This window comes from Salvelinus sp. IW2-2015, unplaced genomic scaffold, assembly GCF_002910315.2.
Source record: "Salvelinus sp. IW2-2015 unplaced genomic scaffold, ASM291031v2 Un_scaffold3241, whole genome shotgun sequence".
NCBI classification, from domain to species: domain Eukaryota; kingdom Metazoa; phylum Chordata; class Actinopteri; order Salmoniformes; family Salmonidae; genus Salvelinus; species Salvelinus sp. IW2-2015.
The window spans coordinates 119,255-135,440 of NW_019944528.1; the positions used below are offsets into that span (position 1 = coordinate 119,255).

Genomic DNA, 16,186 nt, shown 5'->3' on the forward strand with positions numbered 1-16,186 from the left:
GGCATGGGAAACATGTGTTAACATTGCCAAAGCAAGTGAGGTAGATAATACACAAAAGTGAAATAAACAATACAAATTAACAGTAACATTACACATACAGAAGTTTCAAAACAAGAAAGACATTACAAATGTCAATTATTATATATACAGGTTTGTAACAATGTACAAATGGTTAAAGCACACAAGTTAAAATAAATAAGCATAAATATGGGTTGTATTTACAATGGTGTTTGTTCTTCACTGGTTGCCCTTTTCTTGTGGCAACAGGTCACAAATCTTGCTGCTGTGATGGCACACTGTGGAATTTCACCCAGTAGATATGGGAGTTTATCAAAATTGGATTTGTTTCAAATTCTTGTGGATCTGTGTAATCTGAGGGAAATATGTCTCTCTAATATGGTCATACATTGGGCAGGAGGTTAGGAAATGCAGCTCAGTTTCCACCTCATTTTGTGGGCAGTGAGCACATAGCCTGTCTTCTCTTGAGAGCCATGTCTGCTACGGCGCCTTTCTCAATAGCAAGGCTATGCTCACTGAGTCTGTACATAGTCAAAGCTTTCTTAAGTTGGGTCAGTCACAGTGGTCATATTCTGCCACTGTGTACCTCTGTTTAGGGCCAAATAGCATTTTAGTTTGCTCTGTTTTTTGTTAATTCTTTCCAATGTGTCAAGTAATTATCTTTTTGTTTTCTCATGATTTGGTTGGGTCTAATTGTGCTGTTGTCCTGGGGCTCTGTGGGGTGTGTTTTGTGTTTGTGAACAGAGCCCTAGGACCAGCTTGCTTAGGGGACTCTTCTCCAGGTTCATCTCTCTGTAGGTGATGGCTTTGTTATGGAAGGTTTGGGAATCGCTTCCTTTTAGGTGGTTGTAGAATTTAACGGCTCTTTTCTGGATTTTGATAATTAGTGGGTATCGGCCTAATTCTGCTCTGCATGCATTATTTGGTGTTCTACGGTTGTACACAGAGGATATTTTTGCAGAATTCTGCATGCAGAGTCTCAATTTGGTGTTTGTCCCATTTGTGGAAATCTTGGTTGGTGAGCGGACCCAGACCTCACAACCATAAAGGGCAATGGGCTCTATGACTGATTCAAGTATTTTTAGCCAGATCCTAATTGGTATGTTGAAATTTATGTTCCTTTTGATGGCATAGAATGCCCTTCTTGCCTTGTCTCTCAGATCGTTCACAGCTCTGTGGAAGCTACCTGTGGTGCTGATGTTTAGGCCGAGGTATGTATAGTTTTTTGTGTGTCTCTAGGGCAACGGTGTCTAGATGGAATTTGTGGTCCTGGCGACTGGACCTTTTTTGGAACACCATTATTTTGGTCTACTGAGATTTACTGTCAGGGCCCAGTCTGACAGAATCTGTGCAGAAGACTAGTGCTGTTGTAGGCCCTCCTTGGTTGGTGACAGAAGCACCAGATCATCAGCAAACAGTAGACATTTGACTTCGGATTCTAGTAGGGTGAGACCGGGTGCTGCAGACTGTTCTAATGCTCGCGCCAATCATTGATATATATGTTGAAGAGGGTGGGCTTAAGCTGCATCCCTGTCTCACCCCACGACCCTGTGAGAAGAAATGTGTGTGTCTTTTGCCAATTTTAACCGCACACTTGTTGTTTGTGTACATGGATTTTATAATGTCGTATGTTTTACCCCCAACACCACTTTCCATCAATTTGTATAGCAGACCCTCATGCCAAATTGAGTCGAAGGCTTTTTTGAAATCAACAAAGCATGAGAAGACTTTGCCTTGTTTTTGGTTTGGTTGGTTGTCAATTAGGGTGTGTAGGTGAATACATGGTCTGTTGTACGGTAATTTGGTAAAAAGCCAATTTGACATTTGCTCAGTACATTGTTTTCATTGAGGAAATGTACGAGTCTGCTGTTAATGATAATGCAGAGTATTTTCCCAAGGTTACTGTTGACGCAATTCCACGGTAGTATTGGGGTCAAATTTGTCTCTACTTTTGTGGATTGGGGTGATCAGTCCTTGGTTCCAAATTTGGGGAAGATGCCAGAGCTAAGGACGATGTTAAAGAGTTTTAATATAGCCAATTGGAATTTGTTGTCTGTATTATTGATCATTTCATTAAGGATACCATCACAACCACAGGCCTTTTGGGGGAGGGTTTTATTTTGTCCTGTAACTCATTCAAGGTAATTGGAGAATCCAGTGGGGTTCTGGTAGTCTTTAATAGTTGATTCTAGGATTTGTATTTGATCATGTATATGTTTTTGCTCTTATTTCTTTGTTATAGAGCAAAAAGATTGGAGAAGTGGTTTACCCATACATCTCCATTTTGGATAGATAATTCTTCGTGTTGTTGTTGTTTAGTGTTTTCCAATTTTCCCAGAATTGGTTTGAGTCTATGGATTCTTCAATTACATTGAGCTGATTTCTGACGTGCTGTTCCTTCTTTTTCCGTAGTGTATTTCTGTATTGTTTTAGTGATTCACCATAGTGAAGGCGTAGACTCAGGTTTCCGGTCTCTATGTTTTTGGTTGGACAGGTTTCTCAATTTATTTCTTAGATTTTGCATTCTTTATCAAACCATTTGTCATTGTTGTTCATTTTCTTCGGTTTTCTATTTGAGATTTTTAGATTTGATAGGGAAGCTGAGAGGTCAAAAATACTGTTAAGATTTTCTACTGCCAAGTTTACACCTTCACTATTGCAGTGGAACGTTTTACCCAGGAAGTTGTCTAAAAGGGATTGAATTTGCTGTTGCCTAATTGTTTTTTGGTAGGTTTCACAACTGCATTCCTTTCCATCTATAGCATTTCTTAATGTTACTCAGTTCCTTTGGCTTTGATGCCTCATGATTGAGTATTGCTCTGTTTCAAGTTATACTGTGATTTTGCTGTGGTCTGATAGGGGTGTCAGTGGGCTGACTGTGAACGCTCTGAGAGACTCTGGGTTGGGTCAGTGATAAAAGTAGTCTACAGTGCTACTGCCAAGAGATGAGCTATAGGTGTACCTACCATAGGAGTCCCCTCGAAGCCTACCATTGACTATGTACATACCCAGCGTGCGACAGAGCTGCAGGAGTTGTGACCCGTTTTTGTGGTTATGTTGTCATAGTTGTGCCTAGGTTGCATATGGGGGAGGGAATGCTGTCACCTCCAGGTAGGTGTTGTCCCCTGTGTGCTGAGGGTGTTCAGTTCCTGTCCAGTTCTGGCATTTAGGTCGCCCAAGACTAATACATGTCCCTGGGCCTGGAAATGATGATTTCCCCTCCAGGATGGAGAAGCTGTCTTCATTAAAGTATGGGGATTCTAGTGGGGGATATAGGTAGCACACAGGAGGACATTTTTCTCTGTTAAGATAATTTCCTTTTGAATTTCTAGCCAAATGTAAAATGTTCCTGTTTTTGATTAATTTAATGGAGTGAGTAGGTCTGCTCTATACCAAATTAGCATTCCCCCTGAGTCCCTTCCTGTTTCACACCTGGTAGTTTGTGTGGAGGGACTACCAGCTCTCTGTAACCTAGAGGGCAACCAGTGGGGTCCGTCCTCCTCTATACCATGTTTCTTGCAGGATGACAATGTCTGCATTACCGATTTCTTTGGTGAAGTCCGGGTTCCTGCTCTTTAGGCCAAAAGGCAGATGACCTCAGACCTTGGATATTCCAGGATGATATAGTGAAGGCTTTTTTGTCCATAAAGTGTCCATGTTGTTTGGTCGGGGTTTGGCCTCAGGCCAGTAAGTGTGAGCAGAGCCTGCTGAGCATCTGTACATTGCCGTTGGCTTGGGCGAGTGTAAGAGTGGGGGTGGGCCTGTTTGCCCGCTCACTACCTGGGCGTATGTGTGACTTCCAGTTGATGCCCTCTTTGCGGGGGTGGGGTGCATGGGGTGGGCAGGGAGTGGCATGGGTCTGATCTTGAGGGGCCTAAATTGGTGTGGGCATGGTGATGTGGGGGGGTGTGTAGGTCCAGGGGGGGGTCCTGGAGGTCTTGGAGGGTGTCTCGCTGGTCTGGGTGGGTGTCTATTGATCTGTTGCTCGTTGTGAAGTGTTGGGGCTTCGTTTGAGAGCGATGTCCTTTAGAGTCCGGGCAAAGGTGGGGCACTGCGCCTTGTTAGAGCGTGGACCTGGGTCATAGAGGCTGTGTCCAAGTCCAGAGCAAGTGGAAGTGGTGGGCCAGAAGAAACATTTGTTTGAGGCACCAGTCAGGGAAATGCTGTGCGTGTTACCCGCTGTATTGTAGCATGGTGGAGTCTTTTTCGTGGTAGCAGGGTGGGGAGATGACCACTTGCTGCGTTGGGGCGAAAGTAGAATGAAGCTTTTTCAACACTCCCTTCAGTGCATGTGGCCACCCTTTCCTGCTGTGCGGCTCAGGCGTTTGTGCCTTGTGTATTTTATGTGGTAGGTTGAGCCTAGTTGTCCTCAGACAGAAGGTCTAGGGGCGCGCTGGGTGTTTGTGACACCAGAGTTTAGACACACTGTGTTTGGGAAAAAGTTTTTTTTCTTCTAATATTTCCCAATTGCAGGTCCATAAGAAGGACAATCTGTGTCTTTTGTTTGTCCTCAGTGGGGTTGTGGGTTGTCAGGAGGGCTATCAGCGGTGGCTGACAGGGGGTGCTCAGAGGGGGAGAGCTTGCTGTCTTGGGGTTTTTCTGTTGTCGTGTTCTGTTGTGATGTCGTTTCTGATGGTCCAGGGTCTGGTGTGGACTGTTCATGCTGTGGTGGGCCGAGACTTTTGTTCGGGTGCTGGAGGTGGGCTGTTCTTGCTGGCGGCTCATGTTGGGGATTGCCACCTCCCTAGCTGGGGTTGTTCTCTGTCACATGCCATCCCCCTCAACCTCTCCTCCAGCAGTCTGATCCTTCTCCTCCATGCCCCTTCTCCCTTCTTCCTCCTGTAGTCTGGATTTTCCTGCTCCTCCATCCCCTTCTCCCTCTCCTCCTGTAGGTCTGATCCTTCCTCCTCCATCCCCCTCTCCCTCTCCTCGGTAGTTCTGATCCTCTCCTCTAGTGCGTCTTTCTTTCAAATAAAGCCCCTTGAATTGAATTGAATTGAATTGAGAGAGAGAGAGAGAGAGAGAGAGAGAGAGAGAGAGAGAGAGAGAGAGAGAGAGACTAGATTCCACTATAGACATACTGGGTTGAGTTTGGGGGCTACTGTTAATGCATCATGTGAAAAAGGGATAGATGTTAGGGTAATTGTAAGTCAATATACAATTGAAAGTCAATATATTATATAATATATTATATATATATATATATATATAAAAATATAAAAAAGAGCTCTATGTGATGTGAAAGCATATACAGTGTTGAATTACTTCAAGAAGAGATAATGTTGATTAAGGTTATGCACATGATTATCCGTTGAAATGGAGCAGATGGGAAACTAAGTAAAAAATGACATGATTTGGGAACACCTCTCAGAACCTGGGGCCGAAAGGGGAAGACTGGGTGGAAGCATGAGGAAGCTTTTTAGGGATTTTATTTTTGTGGAGTCCAGCAGAAAAGTATCCTGGAGGCATAGAGTCAGGTGAAGAGAGAGTGGGAATTGTCATGGTCTCAGATTTCAGTTTTCATGAATATATTTATGCATAACACATAACATTGTCAATAAAAAACCCTTCTGGTTCTGATGCTTCAGGTTTCTTTGTGGGTACCGTGGACTGCTTGGTAAGGGCAGTTGATGTTATCTTAGTGGTAGCTACTGTAGTCTTCACAGCAGCTGCCACCATTGTTGTTGTCGTTGTTCTAGTTGTCACAGGTTCTTCCTGTTCAGGTGCAGGGGTGGGATCAATCTTAATGACCGTGATGCTACTCCCTTCGGTCACTGACCTCAACCAGTTATTTAACCTCCTCTCCCATCCCATGCAACTTTACACACAGATAAATACACATTCTCACCTTCTATATGGCACGTGTCCATTGCTCTGAGGTTGACCCAGAAGCTGTGTGTCATCAGTCTGGCTGTTAACCCTGTGGGAGCAATAACAGGGCTATCATCAGGATTAAAACTCTTGATCCACCACAAACAACACTGTCCTCCATAGAGGCAGAGACTAACATGATCCATGGGATCAATTCTGAAGGGAGAAATTAGATTGTCATTCAATGGATAATGACGATCTATCAAAGGAGTCCTTATGTGGACAATTTACCTGACAACCTTGGGTACATTCAGTGTGGGGGAATCAGCATGTGTCTTCTGACAGGTTTCAGTGTCTGCTCTGTCATTGTCTGACGGCTTTCCATCCTCCATTCCTAGAACACCTTCCTCTCCTTGGTCGCTAAGGTTGAGATTATTACATTGATAAGGATTTAAGGATCTCGACTGGGAAGGATACAAATGTTCTCCATTTCCATAGTCTACATTACAGAGGACTGACAGGTGATTAGTCATGTGGTACAGTTTACCTGGCATCTCCATTCAGCAGAGGGTTGTCAGCGCCTGTCTCCTCATTGTCCATGGGCTGCCTGCTCTCCTGTCCTGGCTCACCTCCTTGGTCACTGAAAGTGAGATTATGATGAGCATGACTGAAAGGATTAGCAAGGCAAACTGATCCAGGACAGAGTAGACTATAAAGATGTAATAGAGGTATTCTAACTAACCTGGGAACAACCACAGCTTCAACAGTCTCACCGTCATCAGGCTTTCTGATGTCTCTGTGATAAAACATGTACCAAAGGTTCAGTCAGATACCCACAGGTACAAGTGGAATCATCTACGATACATTACACCACAGTCAAAAATACACCAGTTCCCCTTCTGGCTTGAATATGTTATGTCTTGCCTGGGCAGGGCTCTAAAGGCAGGGTCTTTGCTGAAAGTTGTTGCTTGCCAATAGACATTACTGGTATTTAGAAATGCCATGCGGATCTATTGAGTAATTCTTCCTTCACATTCTATATCAGGGCTTTCCAACCCTGTTCCTGGAGAGCTACCCGGTTCTCTCTCCAATCCCAGTTGTAACTAACCTAATGCAGCTTATTAACCAGCTTTCAGGTATAGGCAACTTTGATGGGTGCCACAGAAATCTGAATTCATTATGTGGGACCACAGTGGCTCGTGGYTCTGCGTACCCACATTCACACTCACACATGCAGTCAGAGCCGGCCCTAAGCAACATTTTGCTATGGGGATTAGAGAAAAAAATTCAGATTTAAAGCAAGTTTGCTGCAATTCTACTCATTTTGCCATAGGGTGGAGAGAAATGTATGCATGTCAGGGATAGGCAACTTTGATGGGGGCCACATCAAAATCAATGCCCACCCCCCCTGTCAGCAATTTGACGATGTTTAGGTTTAGGTAGCTGGTCAGATTCATTTACCAATCTAAAAATTTTTGTGATTGAGGTGATTTTCAATGACTGACATGACAAGAGGAAAACTCCTGGTGCACAACCAAATTTAGAAATTAAACCTTGTGCTCTAGCAGTCAACAGTAAAACGGGGGTCCGCAGGCCGCCAGTTTCCCGTCCCTGAGATAATTATTAGAATCAGGTGTGCTAGATTAGGGTTGGAGTGGAAACCTACAGGACAGTAGTTCTCCAGAAACAGGGTTGGAGAGCCCTGTTCTATAGAGACAGAAACTAATATGACCCATAGCAACAGCTGAAGCCAAGAGAGACTATCATTCAGTGGTTGATTACAGATCAATAAAGTAATGTGGAAAGGTTTACCTGGCATCACGTCGCTCATTCTGCATCAGAGGAATGGAGTTTGGTTCTGGAATGCCCTGACCCGCTTCCACTTCTCTGTGGCCTTGGTTGCTAAAGATGAGATTATTACATTAATGAGAAATTAAGGATAATGTTTGATAAACAACAGTAACTTGAATGGCCGACAAGTCTATAGTTTGTAAGTGGCCTGCAAGTTCCAGGCTGTTCTCATGCTGTTTGTGACCTGCTAGGACCCCATTGGTCTGACTTTAAACCCTAGTAGTAAGACAGAGAGAACTAGTCTCATAACTAACATAAACCCTCTGCAACAATTCTAATTGACTTNGGACCCCATTGGTCTGACTTTAAACCCTAGTAGTAAGACAGAGAGAACTAGTCTCATAACTAACATAAACCCTCTGCAACAATTCTAATTGACTTCAAGACAAAAACAGTTATAAAGCTGTTATAAAAACAGTTATATAGGATACTCACCGCTGTTTGTCTCTCCAAGGTTTGTACACACAAAAAAACACCAAGAGCAAACCAGCAATGACCAGCACGAGAGCAACAACACCAACTGAAAAACAAAATGTAGTCATCAGATGTTGACATATTCACACAAATGAAAAGGTTTTAAAATAGCCTTCTAACAGTAGTTGATCTTGGTAGTATTGTTTTGTTTCATTTGCTCATACAGAGGAAGCGGTGGTGATAGATTTGCTTAAACACTCATCAATGATTTTCCAGATCAAATCAGTGTCACCACGGTTTGTATCAGGATTGTCTCCATCTATAATGGATGATTAGAGAGAATAAAGTAATTTCCATGACATAATCAATAAAAATACTGAACAACACAGAATAATGTGTTATGCAGTCTTTCCCTTAGTTTAATTTCCAGGCAGGCGTCCAGAATATAAAACATTAAAAAACTAATTCTCAAGGCACTTGTCATTGGCATGTTACCATTCAATACGATTGCATTTAATGTTATCCTTCATGAAAATAAGTACCCCATCTGCCCTCTCCCCTGTATCTCCTGACTATGGGGTAACCAGGGACATTAAAGGCAGAAATAGGAGAACATTTCTTTAGCCATGTCTCAGAGAAAAATATTAAATCAAGATTAGAGTCAGTCAATAAATGTTCCATCTATTCCCTCTTAGAAATAATGCTAGGAATATTCAGATGACTTAATACTGTCTTTCTGTAGGCTTGGAACGAGGGTGCCAGAGCACTTTAACCTGATGAACGGTTTGAAAAAGGTTCACGGTACGATGTTTTCTAATCACTGGATTAAGGGAACTGAGTTTCTGTCTTGAAGGAGGGTTTTGTTTGTGACATGTATCAAGAGTTTGCATTAAGGTGAGATTATCTGCAGATTGCACATTCTCTTGAAAAGCCATGTCAGTGACAGAGGTTATACTCACATACACAGYATGTCCTTCTCTGAAACCGGTAATATAAACTACTCACACCTAGATGATTTCATTCATTCATGTTTCACAATTCATCAATGATTTTTGTCTGAATGGCTCATTAGGGGGACTTTTCTCCACTTCTCCCTGAATTACATCCTCCATATCAGCCTTCTTTTCTGCAGGTGTCCTACCTCCAGTCTAATGGGGAGCTTGGTACTCTGTTCAGATTTACTTGTCATTTGCTRATACAGAGGAATGAGGTGATAGATTTGGGTAAACACTCACCATTTTTCCAGGTCAAACTAGTGTCACCACGGTTTGCATCAGGATTGTCTRCATCTATAATGGATGATTAGAGAGAATAAAGTCATTTCCATGACATAATCAATCAAAATACTGAACAACACAGAATAATGTGTTATGTAGTCTTTCCCTTAGTTTAATTTCCAGGCAGGCTTCCAGAAAATAAAACATTAAAAAACTAATTCTCAAGGGATTGACATTGCTACTCACCTGGGATGATGGTTGAATTCAAAGGTACTGTTGTCACAACCTCATTCCTCATCTCTACAAAGGCCAGACAGAGGTTCAAAGGTGTACAGAATTCAAAATTAATGAATATGATTTAGTGCTTTTCTATATGTGCCCTTGAAAGATACTTGAAATTGATGGAAAAGAGGAATGTCAACTATCTACCTGTGACAATGTAATGGGAACATCTCTCCTTAACTGAGGGTTCTTCACCATTAGACTCAGTTCCAGCCTTCTGCTAAGAGGGAATGGGGAGGGGTATTGTTTCATCAGTTGCATCCTAACAATACGGGATTAAACCCATAAATAAAAAGACAAATGTGTAAGTTGTTATAATCAACCTCTAAATAATGTGAAATTACAGAGCTCACCTGTGTAGAATTAATGTAAATTATGTTCATTTTCAGATTTTGGCATTTATAGAGGGTGATTGAACTGTTGTTCATCGTTACCACCTCATTCTTATCAAATCCCATTGGCTTGTTCCCTCCACTGTTGGCAATGGCAGTCTGTGGGAAAGACAGACAAAACACTATTTCAAGTTGGAAAAAGGCAAGTCAAATGATCAATACAGAATGTACAGTGCAATCGGAAGGTATTCAGACCCCTTGACTTTTTCCACATTTTGTTACGTTACACCATTTTTCTCAAATGGATTAAACAAAAAAAATCCTCATCAACCTACACACAATACCCCATAATAACAAAGTGAAAACAGGTTTTTAGAAATATTAGCAAATGTATAAAAAAAATATTTTAAAAAGCAGCAATACCTTATTTACATAAGTATTCAGACCCTTTGCTATGAGACTCAAAATTGAGCTCAAGTGCATCCTGTTTCTATTTATCATCCTTGAGATGTTTCTATAACTTGATTCCACCTGTGAAAATTCTATTGATTGGACATGATTTGGAAAGGAACACACCTATCTGTATTAGGTCCCACAGTTGACAGTGCATGTCAGAGCAAAAACCAAGGCATGAGGTCGAAGGAATTGTCCGTAGAGCACCCGAGACAGGATTGTGTCCAAAAAATACCAAAAAAATTCTACAGCATTGAAGGTCCCCAGGAACATAATAGCCTCCATCATACTTAAATGGAAGAAGTTTAGAACCACCAAGACTCTTCCTAGAGCTGGCCGCCTGGCCAAACTGAGCAATCGGGGGAGAAGGGAGTTGGTCAGGGAGGTGACAAGAACCCGATGATCACTCTGATAGAGCTCCAGAGTTCCTCTGTGGAGATGGGAGAACCTTCCAGAAGGACAGCCATTGCTGCAGCACTCCACCAATCAGTCATTTATGGTACAGTGGCCAGACGGAAGCCACTCCTCAGTAAAAGGAACATGACAGCCCGCTTGGAGTTTGCCAAAAGGCACCTAAAGGACTCTCAGACCATGAGAAACAAGATTCTCTGGTCTGATAAAACCAAGATTGAACTCTTTGGCCTAAATGCCAAGTGTCACGTCTGGAGGAAACCTGGCACCATCCCTACGGTGAAGCATGGTGGTGGCAGCATCATGCTGTGGGCATGTTTTTCAGCGGCAGGGACTGAGCGACTAGTCAGGGTCGAGGAAAAGATGAACGGGGCAAAGTACGGAGAGATCCTTGATGAAAACCTGCTCCAGAGTGCTCAGGGCCTCAGACTGGGGACGAAGGTTCACCTTTCAAATGGACAAATACACTAAACACACAGCCAAGACAACGCAGGAATGGGAAAAACTCCCCAAATACAGGTGTGCCAAGCTTGTAGCATAAACAGTCTGAATACTTATGTAAATGTGATTTTTCAGTTTAAGATTTTTAATAAATTTGCAAAAATGTCTAAACCACTGTTTTTGCTTTGTCATTATGGGGTATTGTGTGTAGACTGATGAGGGAAAACAACAATTTAATACATTTTAGAATAAGGCTGAAACATAACAAAATGTGGAAAAAGTCAAGGAGTCTGAATACTTTCCGAAGGCAGTGTATATGTGAAAAAAATAAAATTTAACAAGAAGACACATGTCCTCAAACTTGAAAAGCAATATACACATCTCACCTGATACACCAGAGACAATGATACGGGTCCAATGCTCCTGATTCAGAAATATGATAACATCAATACATTTACTTTTTTATAATCAAATAGTTTACATTTGGAATGTTTTTTTCTTCTGGTATTGTAGTTTACAAGGTAACTGTACATAAACCTAAACTGCAGTGATAAATAGCCATACTCACAGTCAAATCATTTCTGACAATGTGGTCTACATTGACACACTCCAGGAGGGTGATGCAGGAGTAGCTGACATCAATCACATTGGGTGCATGTGAAGTGTTTTTGTGTCGGCAAAGTTCAGCAAGCCACAGTCTGTGGAAGAAAAAATATAAAAGTTAAGTTAGACATCTATCACTGAAAAACAACATTCTACATGTTTGAATACATTTGTCATTAAACTGTATCTACTGTCTATATTGAAGTGTGAAAGACAGTCGTATTTCTGATTCTACCGTAGATACATTCTGGGTGAAGGATATGGAACCCCCCGTTTGTATCATCGAGTCGTACATCATCTGTGGTTGAAGTCACCCCTTTGGGGATCATGGACATCCACTCCACGCATAAGATCCTTGTAGATTCCTCTTTCACATCTACACAGTATCTGTAAGCATTTCCTGTTCTGAGGTTTGCACAAGCTATATTCTTGGTTTTCTCTCCGCCCCAACAGGCTGTAGAGGAAGGAGGAAGACAATTACCACAGTCATCTACAGTGCAAATCTTTACTGATGTTGAAGAGATTAGAATGTCCGGAAGGGACAGCTTACTGTATAAGCACAATAGCATATCAACAAGATGGATATAGTCTGCATCACTAGATGTAGGAAACAATCTCGGTAGGTATGTKTTTTCTTTCACCAGGAATTTTAAACTTACAACGTCACAAACAATGCTTTGAATGAAAAATAACAGTTCAAGATTTCAGATCTTGATACTGATAAAAAGGAAGTGGGAGTACAGGAGAGACATTTCACAACAACTAATATTCTGCTGGTACTGTACGCGCCCCACAATGAATGAGTCGCCGCCATTTTGGAGAATTCTGCAAACACGTGGCGCAGTTTTTATTTTGCAATGCTATCTCTTTCCATAGATAATATGTAACTTCCTCAACATAATGGCAAATAGAAAATAGATAAACAAATGCTCATATTATCGAAAAAGCAATACGACTAGACTGAAGGTGTGTCTACAGAAATCTGMCAGAGACGGCTTTAACCCAAAGCATGGCCTCTGGCTATTCAAACATCAGCAACACAGACTAAAATGCTAACACTATCTTCTWACCTTGACTTGACAAGAGGATCAGCAAAAAAGTTAAAAGATATGCAACAGACATTGTAGTACTGCAAACAACTGTGTGCCTGCCGCCGTGAGGTGCAAACGCGGAAGAGATAGGTGTAACTCATAGTGAAAGTTATGATACATGGAAGAGGTAGAGTTAACAGTGACGTCTGACTCATTGGGGAAGTCTTGCATCATTATGCAAATCAGTTTCAGCTCTAGCACTGATATTAAACACCTGCAATCATTGAAACCCTGTTTTCCTTTCACAATTTCCATGGASCTGATTCCTACTAGTGGGGCAGTCTGATAATGGTGTCATGATTCAGTGCACTGTAGGTGGTTTCTGTAGGACCAGGACAWAGTCAGAGAACCAGAGTTCAGAGTTGTACCTAGCTAAGTGACATGGCCGGTAAACACTCAGGGRTACATCATTCTGACCACTAGAAGGGGCTCTTGTTGAATAAATGAAACAGAAGCCTTCGTCTGATTCCAGTCATGTTGAACTTTACCTCAAGGTATATAACTGTTTGAATGATTCAATAGGTAAAATGATTACAAGTAGGCTGGTGCATAACATGTTAATAAAGATGAACACTAGGTTGACTGTGACATCTGACCCTCAGTGAGGGGAGGGTGTGTGGCTATTGTGGATATTGAAAATAATATAATTATTGTGATCACTTGTGGTTCATTTCAGAGTGGGAAGACATGGGAAAACATCAATAAACTCATCATCCGTTCCATTCCATTACTGTCTATAGGGTGAACACCCAACAGACACCACACAAAGACAGACATACAGTGCTTTAGACTCAGTACTGTCTGTGTACATGATCACATCTGTGAGGGTCTACAGTAGCTACAGCACAGACCTGTACTGTAGCATTAATGCGTGGCACATAGGTCACTGTGTGTGTGTACACGTGTATGCATGTGTGTGTGTGTGTGTGTGTGTGTGTGTGTGTGTGTGTGTGTGTGTGTGTGTGTGTGTGTGTGTGTGTGTGTGTGTGTGTGTGTGTGTGTGTGTGTGTGTGTGTGTGTGTGTGTGTGTGTGTGTGTGTGAGAGATAATGTGTTTGCGTGGGTGTGATAGCACAGGACATCCTCCTGTTGTCTTTGGGAGCTGGTCCTTGGAGACAGCGTGACAACCCTCCCATCAGATTGTGTCCGTGAGAGCAGGAGAGCAGGCGCTCAAAGGGCACTCTGTCATCTGCCCCTTCACACTCACTCTCTCTTTCTCTCTCTCACACACACACGCACCAACAGATAAAGCAGGGGCTGCCAGAAGCAGCATGCTTAATTTACAGATTCACTGGTCCAGCGAGAAAACACAGACAGGAGTCTGTGTCACTCAATCTGGCCCGATCGCTTTCTCCCTCTTTCTGTCTCTTTCCCTTCCTCACTCTGTCTCTCTCTCTCTCTCTCTCTCTCCCAAACTCCCTCTCTCTCTCTCTCAGGCATGTCCATACCAAAGGCCCATCCATAGAGTTGGAGGAAAATAAAAGCTAAGTAATGTTGAATTACACTCCAAGTGAACTTGACATGTTCTCAGTTCCTAAACATACTAGAGACCTACTACCTGATTGAGTTGGCCTGAGTTACCAGAGGGGAAGGGACTGGGGGGGAAGAGAGGGGGGAGAGAGGAAGGGGCTCCATACAATCATATGATCAATTTTCCATAGATATCATGTGACAGTAGGAGGTATTCACATCCTGCCCAGGCTGTGTTCCAGAAAGAGAGAGAGAGCCCCTCTGCTGGGGGACAGGCAGCATAAACAGAGAGAGCGAGAGAGAGGGACAGAGAGAGAGAGATAGAGACAGAGCTCCTCTGCTGGGGGACAGGCAGCATAAACAGAGAGAGCGAGAGAGAGGGACAGAGAGAGAGAGATAGAGACAGAGCCCCTCTGCTGGGGGACAGGACCGACATTATAAACAGAGAGCGGAGAGGAACGTAGAGGAGAGTGAAGCAGGTCTGCCTATAAACACACATCAAGGAGCTGCTAGCTGCATGTCTCTCTCTCCCCAGGCCCAGGCTAACAAACAGCCTAGAACAGCCCTGGCTTTGGCTCTATGGGGCTCCACTCAGCTGAATGCTCCATTGCTCCCTCCACTAATACAGGCCAGGTGAAGGGATGTCAATAAATATCTGTCGACCAACACAACTGTTTGTCTTCCTCTATTTCGTCCTGCCACCTGTCTCCCTCCCTCTTTCCTCCRACCATCAGGGTAGTGATGAGAGATACATCGMTTTCCTCCCCAGAGGGTCACAGGTTTCACTTCTGGAATTCTGAGGAATTTTGAATAATGGGGGATGGTGGAGAGGAGTGGGAGAGAGGGAGGGGTGTWTGGGGGGTCTGTGTGGATAGTTCTGCTGCACCACACCTTTCTGTGTTCATGATTAAGCTACYCTACATTATACTAGGCTAACAGGTTAAKCKTGTRCTCTTATCTTCCACAGTCTAACTAATATAAAGCCTTGTACCTCTATTCAGGTATCCCTAGGGAGATATACTCTGACCACTTCCTGGTTGACTAAAGGTTCAATTAAAATAATACCAATCCCACCTGAGAGTGTGAGTTGACTAGTGCTGAGGCAGTATAGCCTTACCCTGCCTGAATAGTTAGTGATAACAATAACATTACCCTACACTGGGAGTAGGAACCCTGTTTGGCCAGTGTTTACATGGCTTACAGGCACAGTTTTAAAATACACCGTGTGGAAAAACGACCACAATGAAAACACACAGCAGGCCCGGATGGGTTCCATTTCTGAAAACAATATCACGTTAACAGCCCAATAAGGTATTACGGACTTCCAGAGAGGCAGCTGTGAATGGACACAGCTTAAACCCCACTGACTGTCAGCCTCTAGGGCAGAGAGAGAGAGAGAGAGACCGAGGGAGACCATGAGAGACAGAGAGAGAGAGAAACAAAGACAAAATCAAATCAAATTGTATTAGTCACATGCCCCGAATACAACAGGTGTTGACCTTAAATGCTTACTTACGAGCACCTAACCAACAATGCAGTTAAAAAAAAAATATATATACAAATAAGAATAAGAAATAAAAGTAACAAGTAATTAAAGAGCAGCAGTAAAATAACAATAGCGAGACTATATACAGGGGGGTACTGGTACAGAGTCAATGTGCGGGGGCACCAGTTAGTCAAGGTAATTGAGGTAATATGTACATGTAGGTAGAGTTATCGATAACAACAGAGAGTAGCAGCGATGTAAAAGAGGGGGGCAATGCAAATAGTCTGGGTAGCCATTTGAGTAGATG

General features: G+C 42.8%; 2 protein-coding genes across 4 annotated transcripts in view; one reads left to right on the forward strand and one right to left on the reverse strand.

Moving 5' to 3' along the window:
- The window catches only part of LOC112075572 (ankyrin repeat and fibronectin type-III domain-containing protein 1-like), a 63,552-nt gene extending 58,598 nt beyond the window's left edge, over window positions 1-4,954 (forward strand). Inside the window, exons 8-9 of the mRNA XM_024142559.2 lie at window positions 4,660-4,717; window positions 4,911-4,954. Of these exons, the coding sequence (XP_023998327.2) occupies window positions 4,660-4,717; window positions 4,911-4,954 (102 nt within the window). The remainder of the gene's footprint in view (window positions 1-4,659; window positions 4,718-4,910) is intronic.
- Window positions 4,955-4,999: 45 nt separating this feature from the next.
- Window positions 5,000-13,178, reverse strand: LOC112075571 (uncharacterized). Of its 3 annotated transcripts, none has more exons than XM_024142557.2 (15): window positions 12,904-13,178; window positions 12,127-12,287; window positions 11,799-11,928; window positions 11,617-11,653; window positions 9,947-10,084; window positions 9,741-9,813; window positions 9,558-9,611; window positions 9,330-9,383; window positions 8,116-8,200; window positions 7,642-7,731; window positions 6,572-6,625; window positions 6,377-6,469; window positions 6,121-6,249; window positions 5,867-5,938; window positions 5,000-5,733 (listed from the first exon to the last, which is right to left on the reverse strand). In XM_024142557.2, exons 5-15 carry the CDS (start codon window positions 10,049-10,051, stop codon window positions 5,721-5,723), a joined length of 822 nt encoding a protein of 273 aa, XP_023998325.1. In that variant the 5' UTR covers window positions 10,052-10,084; window positions 11,617-11,653; window positions 11,799-11,928; window positions 12,127-12,287; window positions 12,904-13,178; the 3' UTR covers window positions 5,000-5,720. The 3 variants fall into 3 exon arrangements, with proteins under 3 accessions (XP_023998325.1, XP_023998326.1, XP_023998324.1); XM_024142558.2 differs by having other exon boundaries at window positions 9,741-9,810; window positions 12,069-12,287; XM_024142556.2 differs by having other exon boundaries at window positions 12,069-12,287.
- Between the last annotated feature and the right edge of the window lie 3,008 nt (window positions 13,179-16,186).